Here is an 18660-nt window from a genome sequence, read left to right on the forward strand (position 1 = left end):
AGTCATCTTCTGGCTTTTTTGGTTTGGGGAAAAAAATTGTGTCACACAAGGTTTGTAAAAGTCACTGTGACAGCTACCCGAGTGTGTTGAGAGGTTGAAATCATCTCGGGGGGGCAGTCGGTGCTGTCTTGTTTTTCTCAGTAAGGCATTGACTCAGGTGACAAATAGTAACATGCTAAAGGCCGACAATGTTTATGCATTATGCTTTACTGTCATAGGATGTAAGAAAGGAGAGAAGGCATTTTTTGCAGTCATACTGATTGTGGTGCTGTTATTTACCTTATCTAGGTGCTATGAGGGGAACAAATTCGCACTTGTATAGCTCAAAAGGGAAGGAATTGGGTCCCAAAAGCTTAGTGAAGCCCAGAAAATCCCCAGAAGAACAAAAGGCATCGGATACAGTAAATCTACGCTGTGTGAGCCAAGACCAAGAAGGCACATATCATATCATACTGGAGCTTTGGCAGAATGTGCCATGAGTAGGATTAAACAGCAACTTCTCAAGAGTGCTTACTGAAACAGCACAGCAAAAAATGATACCATCATTACTGCTTTCAACTAGATGCAGGCAGCTATAAATGGTGTTTATTTATGACTTTCAACTATCCCAACTGAACAGACAATACAACAAAACAAAACAAAACATTATTGGGCCAAATGCACTGCAAACAATTGCTTAATTCAAAAACCTGAGCCTCATACTACTGGATGCCAGAAAGCAAGAGTCTCAGCTTGAGCTTAGTGCCCGTTTCCATCTCTCTCACAATCTTTAGTGAATTCCGCTCAGTCTTCTGACAAGGATAAGTGGAGGAGCCTGAGCAGCTCTGACTGGGGAATTCTGCACAGCAGCTTGGCTACATGATGTCTGGTGCTAACAACTAGTAGCATCATTTTATTTTCACGAATGGAAAGAAATGAGTCCCCGAGGTGTTCCTAAAATATGGATGAATGCTAACTAAGACCAGATCCCTTCTGTGGGTGTGTTGGGAGGGCAGTGGGTTTGGGAGCTGCGGGGGAAAGGCAGTGCAGGGACTACAGCCCGGGCCCGGCAGGGAGGCAGCGCTTGCCACGAGATGGCAGCAATGCCACGTCTGGCTCGGCAGCCTGCCTGGCCCTGCTTTATTTTTTTTTTTTTTTCCGAGTGAGAACCACAGCGTTTTTACATAAATACAAGCTTATTACAAAGTCAGCCTACCTCGTTCAATGCCCATTCACCACCTTCATGCAACTTAGAATGAGAAAACAACTTTGCATATTTGCCCACGAAAGAAAACTCATCTTAAGTGAATAATTACAACCTTGAAACTACCTTTCCAAAAGGGCTTGTGTTTCTGTCTTTCCTTCCTATGAGCCTTTGTGTTTTAATTACGGATATAGGTGAGCATTAATTATGGAGTCAGGCCCAGGGTGCAGTGGTGGTGACAATTCATACAGGATTGAAAGTCAGGGTTGGGCACCTTTTTGCCACCCGTTTGAAGGTAGGCCTGGCACAGAAACCCTTGGAGCATAGGGACCTGTGACAGGCCAACCTTGGGTCACCATTTCCTTTCCCTTGGGCTCAAGGAACCAACCCTACCTGCTCCAGGCTGGTGGTGGGGAAGCCTCTGTGTGCATACTGACGTCATATTTTGATTGGTTTTTCTTTAGTTTTGGAAAGGATTGTTAATGGCAGAAATTCCTCTTGGCAACAGGAGCTCTTGAGAATGGCAACATAAAGACAAAGCAGTGTTCCGCAAGGAGATATTGGCTCATCTCCTTCCTCTCAGGAATAACAGCTTGTTCTGATCTACAACTTAGAAGGAACGAGCAGGGCACATTTTGGACCTGAAAGCCTTCCTCTCTCACGAGCGGGGACGAGAGCAGAGGGGAATTTCACCTAGGACAAGGGACCTCAGCACCCGCACCACTCGCATCCCGCATGTGGCTGGGGGAGGCGAACTGCAGGCAGTGCCGGGGGACAGGGCACCGGGGAATCGCAGCAGGAGCCTCCCAGGCAGGTGTAGCCCTACAGCCACTACCCTTCTCCGCGCCGGGGGACACCGGGCCCGGGGGAAGCCATCAGTCCCCTGAGGCCTTTCGGTGACCGGCAGCAGCCGCCCGGGGCCGCGGCCGGGGCAGGGGGCGAGGCCGCGGCTGCCTCAGCAGCCGTGCGGGGCCGTCCGGCGGCACGGGGAGGCTGCGGGCTCGGCGAGTGCCGGCTGCCGGCCCCTTCCCCTCTCCGTGGGAAGTGATGGTTGAGTCCGGCAGCGGCGGCTGCTCGTGTGGCTGGCAGCCGCTCCGCTGCGCTGCCTGCGCTACTCTCGCCGCGATCCCTCCCTCCGTCTTCTCTCCTTCTCCTCCTCCTCCTCCTCCTCCTCCTCCTCCTCCTCCTCCTCCTCCTCCTCCCTCTCCTCCTCCTCCTCTTCCTCGCACTCTCCGCATCCCTCTCCTGCCGACGCCGCCGCTGCCCGGCTCTCCCCGCCGGCGGCCGTGCATGCCGCGCTGCCCGCGGCCCCGGGCGTGCCTCCCCTCCCTCCCTCCGCGCCCTCCCCTCCCCTGGGCGGGCGGCGGGCCGGCGGCGCCGGGGCTCCGCGGGCGCTGAGCGGCGCAGCCCCGCCGCGGCGCGGGACTGATGCTGTCTGTGAGCAGAGCGGAGCGAGCCGCCCGCGCAGTCCTGCAGGAGGCGCCGGGCGCTGCGCGGCGCTCGGGACCCGGACCGCTCCTCTCCGCCTCTCCTCGCCCTGTGGCGGTTATTTGGCGCTGTCCTTAGCTCCGCTGCCGCTCGGAGGACACGGTCGCAGCCGAGAAGACCCGCCGGGGGTTTTGTGTGAGAGTGTGTGTGTGTGTGGAATAACTGCAGACATGACTGCGTGGAGGAAATTCAAGTCTCTGCTGGTTCTCTGCGCGGGGCTCCTCACTGCAGCTCAGGGTAAGATTCGGATTTCTTGCATTGCATTCGTGTAGGCTGTGGTTACGGCACTCATAACCCCTCAGCTAAATCTCTGCCGCTCGGTTGAGCTCTCTCCCTCGCTTCCTTTCTGCGCCGGCAAACAGCAGGCTCCTCGAGCCCGGTGTCCCTTCTCCCTGCCTCCCACCTCCCATAGGTGCTCCCCGAGGGCTCGGCTCTCGGCCGGTCACTTCCCCCGGGAGAAACCAGCCCCCTGGAGTTGGGCAGCAGCCGCTGCGACGCCGCGAGCGGAACCGTGCGCATCCAGCCGCCTGGGTAGCGCCGGAGTTTGGGAACACTTCGCTCTCCGCGCACGCACGAACGGCACTCGCTGCCGTGTGAGGGACAGTCCCCGGGCTGGCAAGTTTGGATCTCCCCTCCTCCCGCCTCCCCAGCTTTTGCCGTGCTCGAGGGGGAGCGCGGAGTGGGTGGTCGCGGAGAGCCGCCTCCGCCTGCCTTCAGCCGGCTCCGCTCCCCGCAAGTTGCGCGGAGGCGGGGATGCGGCGCCGGGGACACCTCCGCCAGCTGCCTGCCCGTGCCTGAGGGAAGAGGACTCCTCTCTGCTGGGTGTGCGGTGGGGAGAATCTCCCAATCTCAGCTGTGTTTCTCCTTAAAATCAATGGGGGAGGGAGGAGAAACGAGGGGGTGACGGTGGAGAATTTGGTTACACAACTTCAGTGCTGGCCTCAGCCCCATTACTTGCCTCATCGCTGGAGACAACTTCCCCATTATTCACTTCGCCTCTCATTAGCCCTGCGCTTTTTCATGCTGGGAGAGATGCGAGTCTGTGTCTCTGTGTGTGTGTGAGAGAGAGGGAGAGAGAGAGAGAGGGAAGGAGTGAAGCAGCTCGCAGCTGAGCACCTGTCCCCGATGCAGCCTCTGTCTTCTCCCACCTCGCTCCCGGTTGTTCTGCCTGCCTCCGGGATGACGGTTCCCCTTGCGGTTTGTACTGTCTGAGTCTCCCTTAACCCTTCCAAGGCGCTTTACATCGTTCCCACCATTTTATTTTTCTCCCTGCTCTTTTCGGCGCGGGGGCGGCTGAGGCGGGGGGAACAAGGCTACCGCGGCCCGGGTTGGCGGGCGAGGCTGGAGTGCTCCCCGTCCTGCGGGTGCCCACGGCCGGGTTCCCTCGCCCACCTGGGCAGCACGGCAGGGTGCCTTCCCCCCGGTAGCCTCCGGCCATGATCTGCGGGGAGAGGCGGCAGAGGGCCAGCCCGGGTTGCCGGGAGCCGGGCAGGAGCTTTGCCCGGTCCGGTAGAGCGGCTGCGGCTCCGCGCCAGCCCGATGGCATCCCTCCTCTGCCCGGATCCAGCCGCTGCCGCGGTCCACCGGGCAACGAGACCCGGCTGCCTCCGTGGGAAGGGAGCAAGGGAGAGAAAGGAGCACCGCTTTCCTGGGCTGTGAATCCGCGGCTCCTGGAGACGGGGCTGTGCCCGGCTGCACACGCAGCCCGGGGCGGGCGGGGGCTTCTTGGCGTGCCCGCCCTACCCAAACTTCCAGCATCACCACCCCCCACACCCCCAGGTGCCTCCTTCCCCCGGTCCCCGCCCGCGCGGTGCTGGGCGGCCGCTCCCAGCCCGCACACGTGCCGGGCTCCCCGGCGCTGCCCCGGGCACGGCCCGGCCGGGCGGGGAGCTCCGGGTCGGTGGCGGAGCTGCTCCGGCAGCCGCACTCGGGGCCCGGCTTCCGCGGGACGAGGGGCAGCTGCTGCCACGGCCGCGCCGCTCCCGGGGCGGGCCGACACCCGCGACTCATTTGTTAAATACACTGTAGCCAGTTATGTCGTTTGACATTTAAGTGTTTTCTTTTCATGGCTGACAGCACATACGAAAAGCTGGAGGCTGGATCATGGTTATTCAGCGACGATCCGACGTGTTTTGCTTACATACAAAGGCTTTGCCAGGAACGTTGGGCACTGCCTCTGATGCTGCTCTGCAGAATGTAATTATACCTGCTTAATGAGAAGCAGCAACTTAAAGGCTAAAGACTGACTTAATATTGAAGTCAAACAACAGGTTGAAGGGGAGCCATCGGGGACAGTTGACAGAATTCCTTCCCGTTTACCTTCCCAGGCAATTGAGCACAGGTATCTATATTTAGTCAAATGTAATCCTGAAGCTGAAATTACGTTTATACTTCAGAGAGTGAAAAAACTCCTTCCTTAGTAACATAAGACCCAGGGTTTCAGGAGCACATAAAACAATTTTAATTATTAGGTTCTCAGAACTCTGTTTTACCAGCCCCTTGCCATCAAATCATTTGGTCAGTGTAAAAGGAATTCACCCGGGTTTTGCTTGGTTTCGGGGTTTTATGAGCAAAAAAAGAAACAAGTGCTGAATTTCTGAAGGTGTTGCCACAGGCGTTCCCGTATCTTTCAGTAAAATGACAGGTGGGCTGCTTTCCACATCGTTCCTCGTTATGAAATGAAATGGAAACCCTTTGTTGCTGTGCAATTTTCTGTAACTTTTTTAAGGAACAAGGAAGGATGAAAATGAACATTCATCGTCATTCACTGTGGTAAACTTGAGGTGCAGTTCTATACATTTCTTTGGACTCATTTCATCTAATTGATGCTGAGTGTTTTGAAAAACATTTGGGGAATTCTTCCCTGTTCATTGTGCTTTAAACATCAAGGGAAATTAGTATGGAGTCATTTAAAGGAACCGCTTTCCCAGAAGCTACCCTATCATAGCAATTATGCTTCAACAAGACAGACAGCATGGTGTTCAGCTATGCATGTTAAGATGGGCTTGTTTATAGAGCCATTTGCCAATTCTGATATGTTATATTGTAACAAAAGCAAACATAAAAAACCATATTGATTTGCTTGAAAGACAAAACACATCAGTACAATTTCTGTAAAAATTCATACTGGTATGGAACGAATGGTAGATTTAGACTGAATTCAGACTAAAATTCAAGAAAAAAGAGAGTAAAATCTGTTTGTGCTGTGACCGAAGGTCCGTGGACAACCTATATTCAGTAGAACCTACATTCAGTGGAAATACATACTGCTTAATACTTACAATTGTTCCAGTACATGTTTTCAAGGTAATTTCCTGGATGTGTTTAGATAACCAAATACAGCACCTTCATTGCCACCTAATTACCTCCAACAAAACGTACATACGTGGGCTTATGCACAGAGGTATCATTCAGATTAATGGAAATAGCAAAGGGAAAACATTTCTGTTCTTAAATTAGATACAGACAGTGAAAGGACTCTCATATCTACAGCTCAGGATTTTGTTTATGAAAATAAATAAATAAACCTCAAAACGTTTTATGTACCTTCTGTTTGCTGCTATCACTTTGTCAAAATAATTGCTATAACTACATCACACAAAGTTACCACTCTGTTTAAGGCCTACTCCTGTTGGGCTGAGAGTGTTTGTCTCTTTTAAAGTATTTTTTTTTTTTCTCCAAAGCAGTGCTGTTCAAACTGTAAGGCTGGTCTCTCTAGAGAGGCTCCATTCTCTTCCAGAGAAGACTAAAGCAGTTCTGGGGAAAATGAGCTGAAAAAAAGGAATTTTTAAAAGAACATCAGAGCAAGGTATTGAATACCCAACTGCAAAACCAAGTATTTGATGGATGCATTCTCCATCCCCCAGCCCAATGAGACATTTGCCATAAAAAGTCATAGCAGAGAATATCCACCTCTGACCACATAATATTTTAAAGTAAAAATGCACTTACTTTTTGGTAAGATCTGTATCTGGCCCATTTTTTTTCATCGAGATATGTATAGTCCTTAACTTTGTATAGGAATAGGAAAATTGGTCAGCTTGAATATAATTTAGTGGAGAGCATATCAATTAAACAAAGATTCCCCAAACACTCATTTTAGACTCTTGAGCCCATGGTTGAGGTTTGAATTCCCACTGTCAGCCAGTAAAGGTTTATCAGTTTCTACGGTGTGTATGTGTGGAACAGGATAGTGGTGTGAGGAGCTGGAGATGGTCTACAGGCACATGAAAGCATGAGCACACATGGAACTTCCGGATGTATTGAAATCTGTGACGGCACTTCAGCACCATCTCTGATTTGTATAGATAAGAACCATTCTGCAAATTGTCTGTACTGCAAATCTGTCTATTCTACTGACTCTCACTTGCATGTCCCTTTATACAGACATGTATGATTTTGATCAGACAATGGTGGTGTTTTGTTTGGGAGGGGCAGTTGTCATTTTTCCCCCTGCAGACTGCTTTGTCTATACAAGCACTTCATCTTATTTTTACTCATGGTGTGGTATTAGTATTACATATGTATTGATATACACAAGTTTTGAAAAAGACATCTATGGCACTTAGGCCTCAATAGCATTTACACTCATAAAAATTCTTGTCCAAACAAATTAGGAACAATCTGAAACTGTAAATATTTTGAGCTATGCATTCAAGATTTACCATGCTCTATAGAAAGGCTAAAAAGCCTCAGGGACGACTGTTTTCAACTTTTTCAAGATGTAATCCGTACACCATCACATTAAATTCCCTCTTATAACTTTTCCTTGGAGAAGTAACTGCTTGATAGTGTGACTGTATAAAACCTCCAGTGGATTTAAAGATAAGATGTAATTTCATCTTGCTCAAATCTGTATTGAGCCATTGTGTTTCTCTTTGGCCATGATGACATTATTCTGCTGGCAAGCAGCTTTTTGTGTGAGCACAGGCACTGCAGCATCGTGCTGGGCTGCCTGTAGCCGGCAGGGGATGCAGTGTGGAAAGGGGAGTTGCTGGTTTAACTGTACAATCCACTGAAGCAGTGGCATAAGTGTGAGATGTGATCTCTAATAAAACTCAAGTACAACTGGATTCAAGTCAGCGTCATAGGATAAGAATCTGGCCTCTGGTTCTCCATATGGCTGCAAAATTAGCCATATTAGGCTGAGATAAATTGGATGTTCTTCCAATTTTTGCAGTGAGCAAAGAGTAGGAATCATATGGAAATTCTCCTAAAGTGTATGAATAACTTTCTTTTACTTAGAAGTTTTACTTTTCTACGTCAGCTGTAATTTCCCTTAAACGATTTTTATCAACCACTAACTTTTGAAATAGGGAAAAAATGGCATTAATGCCTGAGGAAAGCTGTGAGATCTTTCTTTGTCCTGACACATCTTTGTTCTGGCTGGGTGAAAGACTTCACTATATGACATTTCTATTGCATTTAAGAAAATCTACACTGTATTTCTCATTTCTCAGAGGAATAACTACTTACACAAATTACTTGGATTATTGTTAGTGTTATATTGACACCCAAAGGCAACATATATCAGTTGTCTGCATTTAGTAATTGAATGGTAAATGGAGGCATGCATGCACTGGAAACTCTTTCAAGAGCAATAATGCCTCTTACTTCTAACAAAAAGTCTTACTTTCTCAGAGACAATAATTTTTTTCAATATAGAAAAAAAAAAGAAAAGAAAGTGATGGTAGTTTCTTGCCATTTTTACCTGGAGGGCACATTCAGTTAAAGGACAAAGCAAGATTTAATCACTCTTACATTGCTGATGATTAACCAGAACTCTTGATTAATCCGAATATCATCAATGATTTGCTTTCTGCAAAAAATAAGGAAAAAAAATCACGATTTCTAGCAATTATAATAATACTTTAATTTCCATCATAAAAATTAATCACAGTTTCTTACAGCTTTTTAATTATTTCATCGTGCATTTTAATGATAAATTCATGCATGTTCTGAAATAGTGATTTGACTTCTTTCAAGTAAATTTCTTGTCTCAACCCTGTCAAGTGAAAGGTAACTTCAGGCAGTTGTGAGAGCCTGATTCTGCTGCATTGGAAACTGAAATTTGTACTGATTTCAGAAATAGCTCAATTGGCTCCTTTTGAACAGATTGCTACTCCAAATAATCCAGGCAAAGTAGATATTGCAGCTGAATAGTGGAGTCAGACCCTGTTTAATTTGAGCTCTTGTGGATGAGAAGTTCTGACAATGTTTTCATCCATGAATGATTTTAAAAAGGGAAAACTAGGTGAATCACAGCAACCAACCTTGATAATATTAATGTATTTATGTATATGTGGAAGCAATTTGTTTTTAAACAGTGTCTTTGGTATCTCTGAGCAACTGACTTCTACCTTTGTTTTTTTCTCTGCTTTTTCCTTTAAAGACATTATGAAGAACAATACACAGAAAAACCTAGTATCATTTTAGTCTCTTCATATTTTATGTCTGTCTTACAGTATCTTATGGATACTGAAGTACAGAATCATGTTCTGTATTCATGTCTTTGTTGTACAGTGGCTTTCCAACAGAAACATTTGCAGCATTGCAGCTGACACAGACCTGAATAAATAATAATGCATACAACTTTTTATGCGGTGTTTGTTTTGAAAATTTGCATGAAATATGGTCAGCATTTAAAAATTACATTTTGCAGTACTTGCTTCATATCTTGTATTCAATTGCAAGGCAATGTTTCTTTCATGCAATTTTGCCAAACATTAAGTTTTTCTTTTTTTTTTATTTTTTCTTTCTTGTCTGATAATTTTCCTTGTTTTTTTTTTTTTTTTTTTTTTTTTTTTGCTAGAGAACCATTTCTAAACCTATGTTTGAGGGTTTTTATTGAAATGTTCTTATAATTCTAAAGTTTGCAGCAAACCTTTGACATTAGTCACAGAGGAAATCGGGGTCTAGGGATATCTTTCCCTCACCCATCCTATGATTTGCAGATCAAATATAGCCATGATACAATATTGCATAAATCATTGTTTACTTCCTTTGACCTTTATTACTTGCCATATTTTGTTCACATATAAACTCTAAAAAGAACACAAATATTCAAACTTTTATTTTGCTTACACTGGTGCTGAAGCACAAGCAATTTACAGTGCACTGGGAACAAAAATGTAGCCAGCCTTGGTCTCTACTTGAAAGTTGGGTTCAAGGATGGACCTAAACACATTGGGGAAAATAACCAGGTTATTTTCTTTTTTAAATACTGGCCCAGCTGTGGCTTGGATTTTAAAGCTTCCTCATTGTGCTTGCAATGCCTGCTGCTAAAATGGATGGGTTAGCTTGGCTTGCTTTGCAGAGTGTAGCCAGAATACAGGCTGAGATCCTAGGCTTGGCTTTGGGCATTGTGCTTGAGCTTGCCTTGTATGAGTGCCTCAGGGTTCAGCCTGAAGTGCATATAACACACACCATGTAACTTGGGACCTATATCACACTGCTGCTGCACAACACAGATGGAGCTGCAAGGAACAGGGAGGTCACTGTCAAGAAACAGCTGATGTTGGGAAGCAAGTGGCTAGATATTGCAGAAATATACATGAGCTTGCAGAACCTGCCTTGCCCTGAACCTAGCAAAAAAATGCAGGTGACTGTGAAGGCAAGAAAAGAAGGAAAGAAAGAATGATGTTTACACAGTGAAATTTCTGAAAAAGCCACTTTGATAAAAAAAAAGCGCAAAATTTAACTTATTTTTAGACTAATTTTGGATGCTTCTGGCTGTGAAACAAATGGTCATGACAAATCACACTGTTCTCACTAATGTTTGTGGGATATCAATGCAGAAGCTGACTGCATTCAAGTGACTAAGTACACTATTTTAGCTTTGCCCCAGCAGCCAGATTCTCTATTGGTATCCTGCTGATGTTTCTTATAATACGTAGATTGAGTCATAGCAAGCATTTTTTTGAGGGGGAGGGGGAAACATTTTATAATTCACTTTCAGAGCCTCAGTTCAATCAAACAACTGCTAATATCACAATCAGTGATCCTCTGCATTTGTAGATCTCTCTCTTGAGAAATTAAATTGATATCTTAGCACGTAAATATCCCCAGCAGACATTTTGACCCATTGTTTGCAGTGGCTCTAACACTGAAGAATGTAGTGTTAATAGATTTTATGAAGTCAACAGTGGCAGCAGGAGTAGCATTTTGATCATTAGCTGTACTCAAATATTTCTGTCTAGCTTTCCTGTGAAACCTGTATAGGGGAGGCTTTATCACGAAATTTAATTAACATAAATGAAAATACAGAAATTTTCCATTCTTTTTTCGTGGTACATAAGGTAGTTAACTTGAAAAATCTGCTAGTTGTAGGAAAAAAAAAGCGTTCTGCTATGCTGAACTAGGTATGTTGGACATAGCCTCTAGTTGTCAGTGAAGTAGTTTGGATCGCTTTATAACAGATTTTGACCAGTTAGGACCTGATACAAAGGTCCTAACTGATCCAAAGGGGAACTAATGGAATTTAAAAAGTCTCATTAACCTTAAAAGACTTTGTATCTCACCTTTTTTATGGCCACATATCACATAGAGAACTTGCATTGAAACAAGGATGCTAGAATAAATCTAATACCATTAAAAAAATTCAAACTCTTAGTTACAAAATTAACCACAGAAATGCTGTTTAGAATCAGAGAATTATTTGGGTTGGAAAGGACCTTAAAGATCACCTCATTCTAATCCCCCTGCTGTGGGCAGGGGCACCTTCCAATAGATCACGTTGCTAAAAACCCCAACCAACCTCACCTTGAACAGTTTCAGGGATGGAACATCCACAGCTTCTCAGGGCAACCTGTTCCAGTGCCTCACCATCCTCACAGTCAAGAATTTCATCTTAATGTCTAATCTAAACTTACTGTTGTTCAGTTTGAAGCCTTTCCCCCTTGTCCTGTCACTATATGTTCTCGTGAAAAGTCCCTCACTCTCTTACTTGCAGACCCTCTTTAGGTACTGGAAGGTGCTCTAAGGTCTCCTGGAGAGTTTTCCTCTTCACACAGAACAGCCCCAACTCTCTCAGCCTGTCTCCATGGGAGAGGTACTCCAGCCCTCTGATCATCTTCATGGCCTCCTCTGGACTTGCTCCAACAGGTCTATATTCTTACAGGTTCAGGGGCCCAGAGCTGGACTCCAGGAGGGGTGTCATGAGAGGGAGTAGAGGGACAGAACCACCTCCCTTGACCTGCTGGTCCCATTTCTTTCAGTGCAGCTCAGGATATGTTTGGCTTTCTGGGCTGCAAGAGCACATTGCTGTGTCACATTGAACTTCTCATCCACCAACACCCTCATGTCCTTCTTCTCAGGGCTGCCCTCAATCCATTCTCTTTACAACCTGTGTTTGTGCTTGGGATTGCCCCAACTGCTGTGCAGAACCTTAAAACGGAACTTGTTAAATTTCATGAGGTTTGCACAGGTCCACCTCCCAAGCCTGTCCTGGCTGGATGTTGTTGCTTCGCCCCAGCATGTAGACTGCACTGCAACTTGGTGTCGTTTGCTTGAAGATAAATGATGCCTCAAATTTTTTTGACCTATCTGAAATGTATCTCACTCCACTGGCTGTCACCAGTTATATAATTTATTTGGTTCTGAGGAAAGATTAACCTTTAATTGCTTTCTTTAGCAACATTTAGTAAACAGGCTGATAGCATGGAGATGATCTATGCAAACAGCAAAGAAGGATTTCTTCAACCCACGTTGCCATGACAATTTAGATTTTTCTTGTCAACTCCTGAGAAGCTTCGAAGTAATTTCTTTAAAGCAATGAATCTGGGGATATTTTGGAAATTGAAGTTGCTCTCTTTTTTCAATTTAGTATCATTTAACACAGGAGGGGCCTGACCCAAAAGATTGTAAGATCTACAAACAAGAACTATTGCAAAAAATGTAACATCATGTAACATTTTTTGTGGCTCTCTGATGATTTACATCTGCAGTGAACTGACTTCAGATGGATTATCAAGAGACTTAGATTTTGTTATTAACTATATGATAATAATAAATAGTTATAAAAATGAAATGGATAATGAATAAGGAGAGGCCAAATTATAGATGTCTTTTTGATCCTCATGACAGTATTTTATCTTGCAATTATTTTGAGGTAATTAGATTACAGAAGGATTATAGAACAAAGATGGACTAAACATTTTATTTTTGTTACAGTTACAATTATAACATTAGTTCAATGAATGAGAAATAAAATCAAAAGGCTGTTGTCCACATATTTTTAGAATTTAGAAATTACTATCCAAGATAAGTCCCCAGTACATTGTTATTAGTAATCAAACTGAACTTCCCTCTTGTTATTTGTTTAAATTGAAATAGACTGTTTTGAAAAAGAACTAAAACTAGTCCAAACTAATTTAATTTAATTCAATTCCTAAGAAATAAATTACTGGCTTAATGAGGTATTTCTTAGGTTGTTGTTAACGCTCATGAAAACATGGTAAACGAAAAGAAGATAATGTGAAATGCTGTTTCTCCTGGGAAAATACATTTCTCTGTATAGAAGACAAGAAAAGTAGCTCAGTAATGATTTTCCTTTTAAAATGTTCCTGGCAGATGATGGCCACTGTGTTGGTGTAGTTTGTTTACCGCTTTGCAATAGATTTGAGATGAGTCATATCACATTAGAAGGAAAATTGAGAAGTTGTTTTGTCAAAGTGAATTCTGTTTTCCTTTTTTGTCATATATACTCAAATTATTAGTTCTCTTTAAACAGAGACACCTAATTGATTTTTTTATTAGTGTTTATTCTTGTTGCATCCATAAATCTGAGTTCCTATTGCTAGAAATGGTAAATGCAGATCTATCCTTTCTATATATGGGATAAGGTGACTGAGCTGGAGTCTTCTGTCAGTTCACCTCATGCATCTCCTTTAAACTATTTTATTTGCATGCTAGTTTGAACCACAGTAATTTCAACATCTGGAAGCATGGTTGTTTTTCTCAAGCCTTTCTGTCCCCTTGCCTTCAGAATGGGAGCTGACTGGGTAAGGACTATAGGATGGGTTCTCAAGATTTCATGTTTTGCAGAGATTTTTATTTCCATCTTACTGACAGAAATTCCTTACTGACTTTGTAAGTCCACTTTACTGGTAATACATCTCGGTGTATCCACAATGTTAGGAAAAATGATACTTACAGGAATATTTGGTAAAGAAACAGGCTTGTGGATTGAGTACTTATGATACATGAGGTGCTAGGCATTCAGAAGGAGAAACAACCATCTTTTCCAAAAATATTTGATGGAAGAGAAGATCCATTTGTTGAATAATAGAACAGGGGCATACTGAACAATAAAAAATGCCTGAGCTCATTTTACCTGCAGAACAAGCTTTAGTGTTAAGTTTAAGGATGCTGGGAAGAAGGCAGAAGGTACTGTTTGCAGTCAAGAGCCTAGATTGTAGTGCCAAATACCTGCAGTTCCCACTGCCATAAGAGAAAATTACAGATCTCAGCACTTTTGAACATAAAGAAATTTGTGCTGTACTTTTACACTGGAGAGTCTTCATAATCTGAATGCAATATAGGGCTGTAAAGGGAACAAATAGTCAACAGTATTAAGCATTTACTACTGTTATCTCCCAGGTAGTATCTGAATTAAGCAAAGTTTCCAAACCTATTCGTGTTGTGTAATTGTTTTAGGAAGAAGAATTTGTCAGGGGAAGTTGAAATTTTTCTTTAAAACTGCTGTACTTAAGTAATTCTATATATTAAAACAACAACCGAAACATAAAAAAAAAAACCAAAACCAAACAAAAAAACCTCAAAGAAACAAAAAACCAACCTGGATCTGATGTAGCCTGGAACAAAGCAATTGTGATTACAAAGCAAACAAAAATCAGAATTTGGAGTGAAGCCGACTCAAACACTACTGTCTATACTGCATAATGGAGGCTGTTGTCCATGGCCAGAACTAAAAACAATCAGTTGGACCTTCCACTTATATTTCCTCTCTGAGTATTCATCATTTTTACATTTATCCCCCATTGACAGCGACTAAATATGGTTTCTTATGGCTCCATTTTTCTTTTTAAGAAACAGGCTATTTGTAAGGGTTGGGCAGGCTCTGGTGGAAAAAAAAAGTATCTACCCAGTTTTACCACTGTAGAATAGGTACTAAACTTCTTTTGATATTGTGCATCATTCTGCAGACCATCTTTGCGGGATGGATGTATTAGTATAAATATTTTGAATGTGCTTTGTCACTGTATAGGTTTTGTGTGGCCAGGTTTTGGTAGTTGGGATTCTACAGGGTGGCTTCTGTGAGAAGCTTCTAGAAGATTCTCCTAATAGAGCCAGTGCTAGCTGGTTCCAAAACAGACCCACTGCTGGCCAAAGTCAAGCCCACCAGTAACAGGGGTAGAGCCTCTGAGAGAGCATAGTTAAGAAGAGAGAAATAACCTGTGCAACTACAGCTGGGAGAGAGCAGTGAGAATGTGGGAGAGGAACTACTGCAGGCCCCAAAGTCAGTGAAGAAGGAAGGGTAGGAAGTGCTCCGGGTGCTACAGATTCCCCTGCAGTAAGCGGTGCAGACCATGGTGAAGCATCTGTGCCCCTGCAGCCCATGGAGGTACATGGGGGAGCATGCAGGAGACCCCCGCCAGAGCAGGTGGATGCCTGAAGGAGGCTGTGACCCTGTTGGAAGACCACACTCGAGCAGGTTTCTGGAAGAACCTGTGGATCCATGGAAAGAAGCAGGTTTGCTGGCAGGACTTTTGATCCCACAGGGGACCCATGCTGGAGCAGCTTGTTCCTTAAGGACTGCACCCCATGGAAGGGACCCATGCGGGAGCTGTTTGTCAAGAAGTGCAGCTCATGGGAAGGACTAATATTGGAGAATTTCATGGAGGACTGTCTCCTGTGGAGGGATCACGTGGTGGAACAGGGGAAGAGTGTGAGTCCTCCTCCTGAGGAGGAAGGAACAGCTAAGACAAATCTGTGGTGAACTTACTGTAATCCCCATTCTCTGTTCCCCTGCACCATTAGGGGGAGGATGTAGAGAAAATACCAGAGATGAATTTGAGCCCTGGGAGAAGTGAGGGGTTGGGGGAAGGTATTTTAAGACTTGGGTTTATTTTTCATTATCCTACTCTGATTTGATTGTTAATAAATTAAACTCATTTCCCTGAGTGGAGTCTGTTTTGCCTATGACAGTAACTGGTGAGTGATCTCTCCATGTCCTTATCTCGATCCATGAACCTTTCATTACATTTTCTGTCCTGTGTCCAAATGAGGAGGGGAGAGATAGAGCAGCTTTGGTGGAAAGCTCCATCCAGCCAGGGCCAACCTGGTGCAGTCACACAACACTGGTACTTGCAGGTACAGGTAAATCAGAAGCATTTTTGTACTGTCTCAACAGCAGTTTGCTGCTCAGATCCACTCAGTTACGCTGCTGTTGTCTTAAGTATTGTCCCAAATGTGCATGAGAATCAGGTTTCCTGGGGGTAAAAACTCAATTAAAAAAAACCCCTACTCTTTGATTCTAGAAGGATAACGCACTGTCCAGTGTAAAAAAATGAGCCATTGCTGTGACAGACTGTGTCAGGTGAAAGATGAGCATTCAGCATAGACAGCTGATGGAAATCATTCTTGTATTTCATTGGCACATTCTTCAGTAGTGCCACTGAAGAAGATAAGCTATCTCAAAAAAGAAGTTACATATGAAAAAATGTGACAGCATTTAACGGGGGTTTCAGTCAGGACTATTTTACTTTTTAAAATCAATCCCTACTCTTGCCATTTGCTGTCTTCCACTCAATTTTTTTTCTAGGATATTTTGTCTATGATTGCATTTATTCTTAAAGTCTGTTAGGCAGTGACATAGGTGTGGTGTGATTTATTAATTTGCTTTATGGTATATCCCAGAGTGTAGGGACCCATGATAAAAACGATTATATGAACATAGAGAAGATGAAATGGACAAGGTGGACAACATTGTGACAAGAAACTCAAGTCTGGGAAATGTTATTTCTCTCATGACAAGAATTAAACAAAACCCCTTATCTTCTGAAACTTAGGCCATAGGAGTTTCATGCTGCCCTATGTTTTACAGAGGACATAGCTCAAATTAGTTCCCTCATAACCATAAATCATAATTCAGGATTTTTTTCTGATTTCCATTGCTTGCATTTGTTTTACTGGAGAACAGTGCATAATCAGCTTCCCTTTTTGCCACCAGTAACACAGGAATACTGATGTAGTCCTACTAAGCAGAACTGGTAGTATACCTCAAAACTCGAAGCATCTGCTGGCAGTTGATCTCAGTGGAAGTTCTGGTGCCACTGCTGTGAAGATCTGATGTGGTCTCAAAGAGCGACTGGTGCCCTCATGAGCATGGCAGTTCAGGTGCTAGGCTGATACAGGCTTTGTGCAGACATGCTGAAAACCATGGCTTTTATCTTGTAGGACTGGCAGGGCTGGCACCATCAGATTTGCATAATTAAGCACTATTTCTCTTTCTTCTTCCCTCACTCTTTCCTTAAAATTTTTGTTTTGCAGAGCTTATCTTGTTCCAGTCACCCTATTATTTCCTCTTCTTCTGAAGGAGTAAAAGATACCTTATTATTCCCCAATGTGGCTGTTTAACATTCTCAAGGAAGAAAATGCCCAGAGTCTAATCTGTGGTGACTTCTGCACTGGGGGCAACCAGCACAAAGGCTGAAGAAGGGCACAGGGCACTCCTTAAAACCTGAAAAATTAAGTCAGGGACATAAACTGTGCCCAGATTTTGTGCACATCCTATGAATTTGGTTATGTCTTCACATATTTAAAAATGCAAAAATTGTCACATCAAATCAGACCAAAATAACCTCTCTCTGACAATGGCCATTAGCAAATGCATAGAGAAAAAAATTGCAGGAAGCAAGATATAGACAGGCTTATATTTTAGCAGCCTCTGGCCAGTTTAGAGAACTCTTAGCCAGAGGTTGCATCTATGTTCAACATCCATCAACAAATTTAACCTTAATGAATCTCTTCTTGAACCTATTCATAATTCAGACTACCATACTACACTATTTTCTGACAATCTGTTTCACAATTTAACTCCTGCTGTGTGGAAAAGCACTGCATTTTTCTTGTTTTGAAGCTTCTACCTGCTCATTTCACTGAGCGCTTCCAGCTCTTCAGAAATACTTCACCCAGCACAGAACTTTGCATCTGATGAATAGGAAGGACTTATGTGAATCTGTAAATTTCATACTTTCCCCATGCAAATGTAAAAAATTCATATGGATATTTAGAGTACCTAACTTCAGTCAATACTAATGTATGATTCCCAAGTGCGTTTCTCATAATTTTTAATGATTATGATATTGTAGTCAGTGCTGCTGATGCACTTAAAAGAATAATAGTCTGTATTTCGTTACGAACAGACACTTCCCTTTATCCCCCAATCCTATTACCTCGTTTTTATTCTCATAATGATATATATTGATTTCTTTCCAATAAATAGTAAAGATTTTACCTGGTGACCATCTGGATAACAGTGATGTTCAACATTTTGCCCTATGAGAGATTTCTGGAGGGACAACAGAGAAAACGCTTGGAAAATTAGGTCCTGGTGGGCAATGAATACATCAAACCCGGTGCTTAGGAATCTCAGCACCTCTCCCACTGATGTTGACCTCCATGGAGTGTGTTAGTGCCTCAAGGATAATATAAGGTGAACTAAATAGTATTCACCTTCATTTTCCACATATGCTCTGTGCCCCTCTGTGGTCCAGGGTTCCACTTGTCACAAGTCATATTTTGATGGTGCTCTCTTTCCTGGGACAATAAGGAAAAAGCATGGTGAAAACTGGTGGGGGAAAACTGGTGTGACAAACTTGAATGATGGGATCTGGTGAAGGATTGGGTTTCTGTGAAGATTAGGGAAACGCTGCAAGAATTTCTGGTGGAAAAGGTTTAAGAAGAGGTCCATTACACTGGAGCGCTGAAACCACTTCATCCTTATAAATCAATCAATTTCCCCCCTC

The 18660-nt window shown here is 43.8% G+C and overlaps 1 protein-coding gene across 1 annotated transcript in view; it reads left to right on the forward strand.

Moving 5' to 3' along the window:
• Positions 1–2841: 2841 nt before the first annotated feature.
• Positions 2842–18660, forward strand: part of CSMD1 (CUB and Sushi multiple domains 1) — a gene marked incomplete at both ends in the record, with an annotated part of 1098128 nt that continues 1082309 nt past the window's right edge. The window contains one exon of the mRNA XM_082276664.1: positions 2842–2908. Coding sequence (XP_082132790.1) covers positions 2842–2908 — 67 coding nt within the window. The remainder of the gene's footprint in view (positions 2909–18660) is intronic.

Source organism: Coloeus monedula (genome assembly GCF_965178545.1).
Source record: "Coloeus monedula genome assembly, chromosome: 2".
NCBI lineage: Eukaryota > Metazoa > Chordata > Aves > Passeriformes > Corvidae > Coloeus > Coloeus monedula.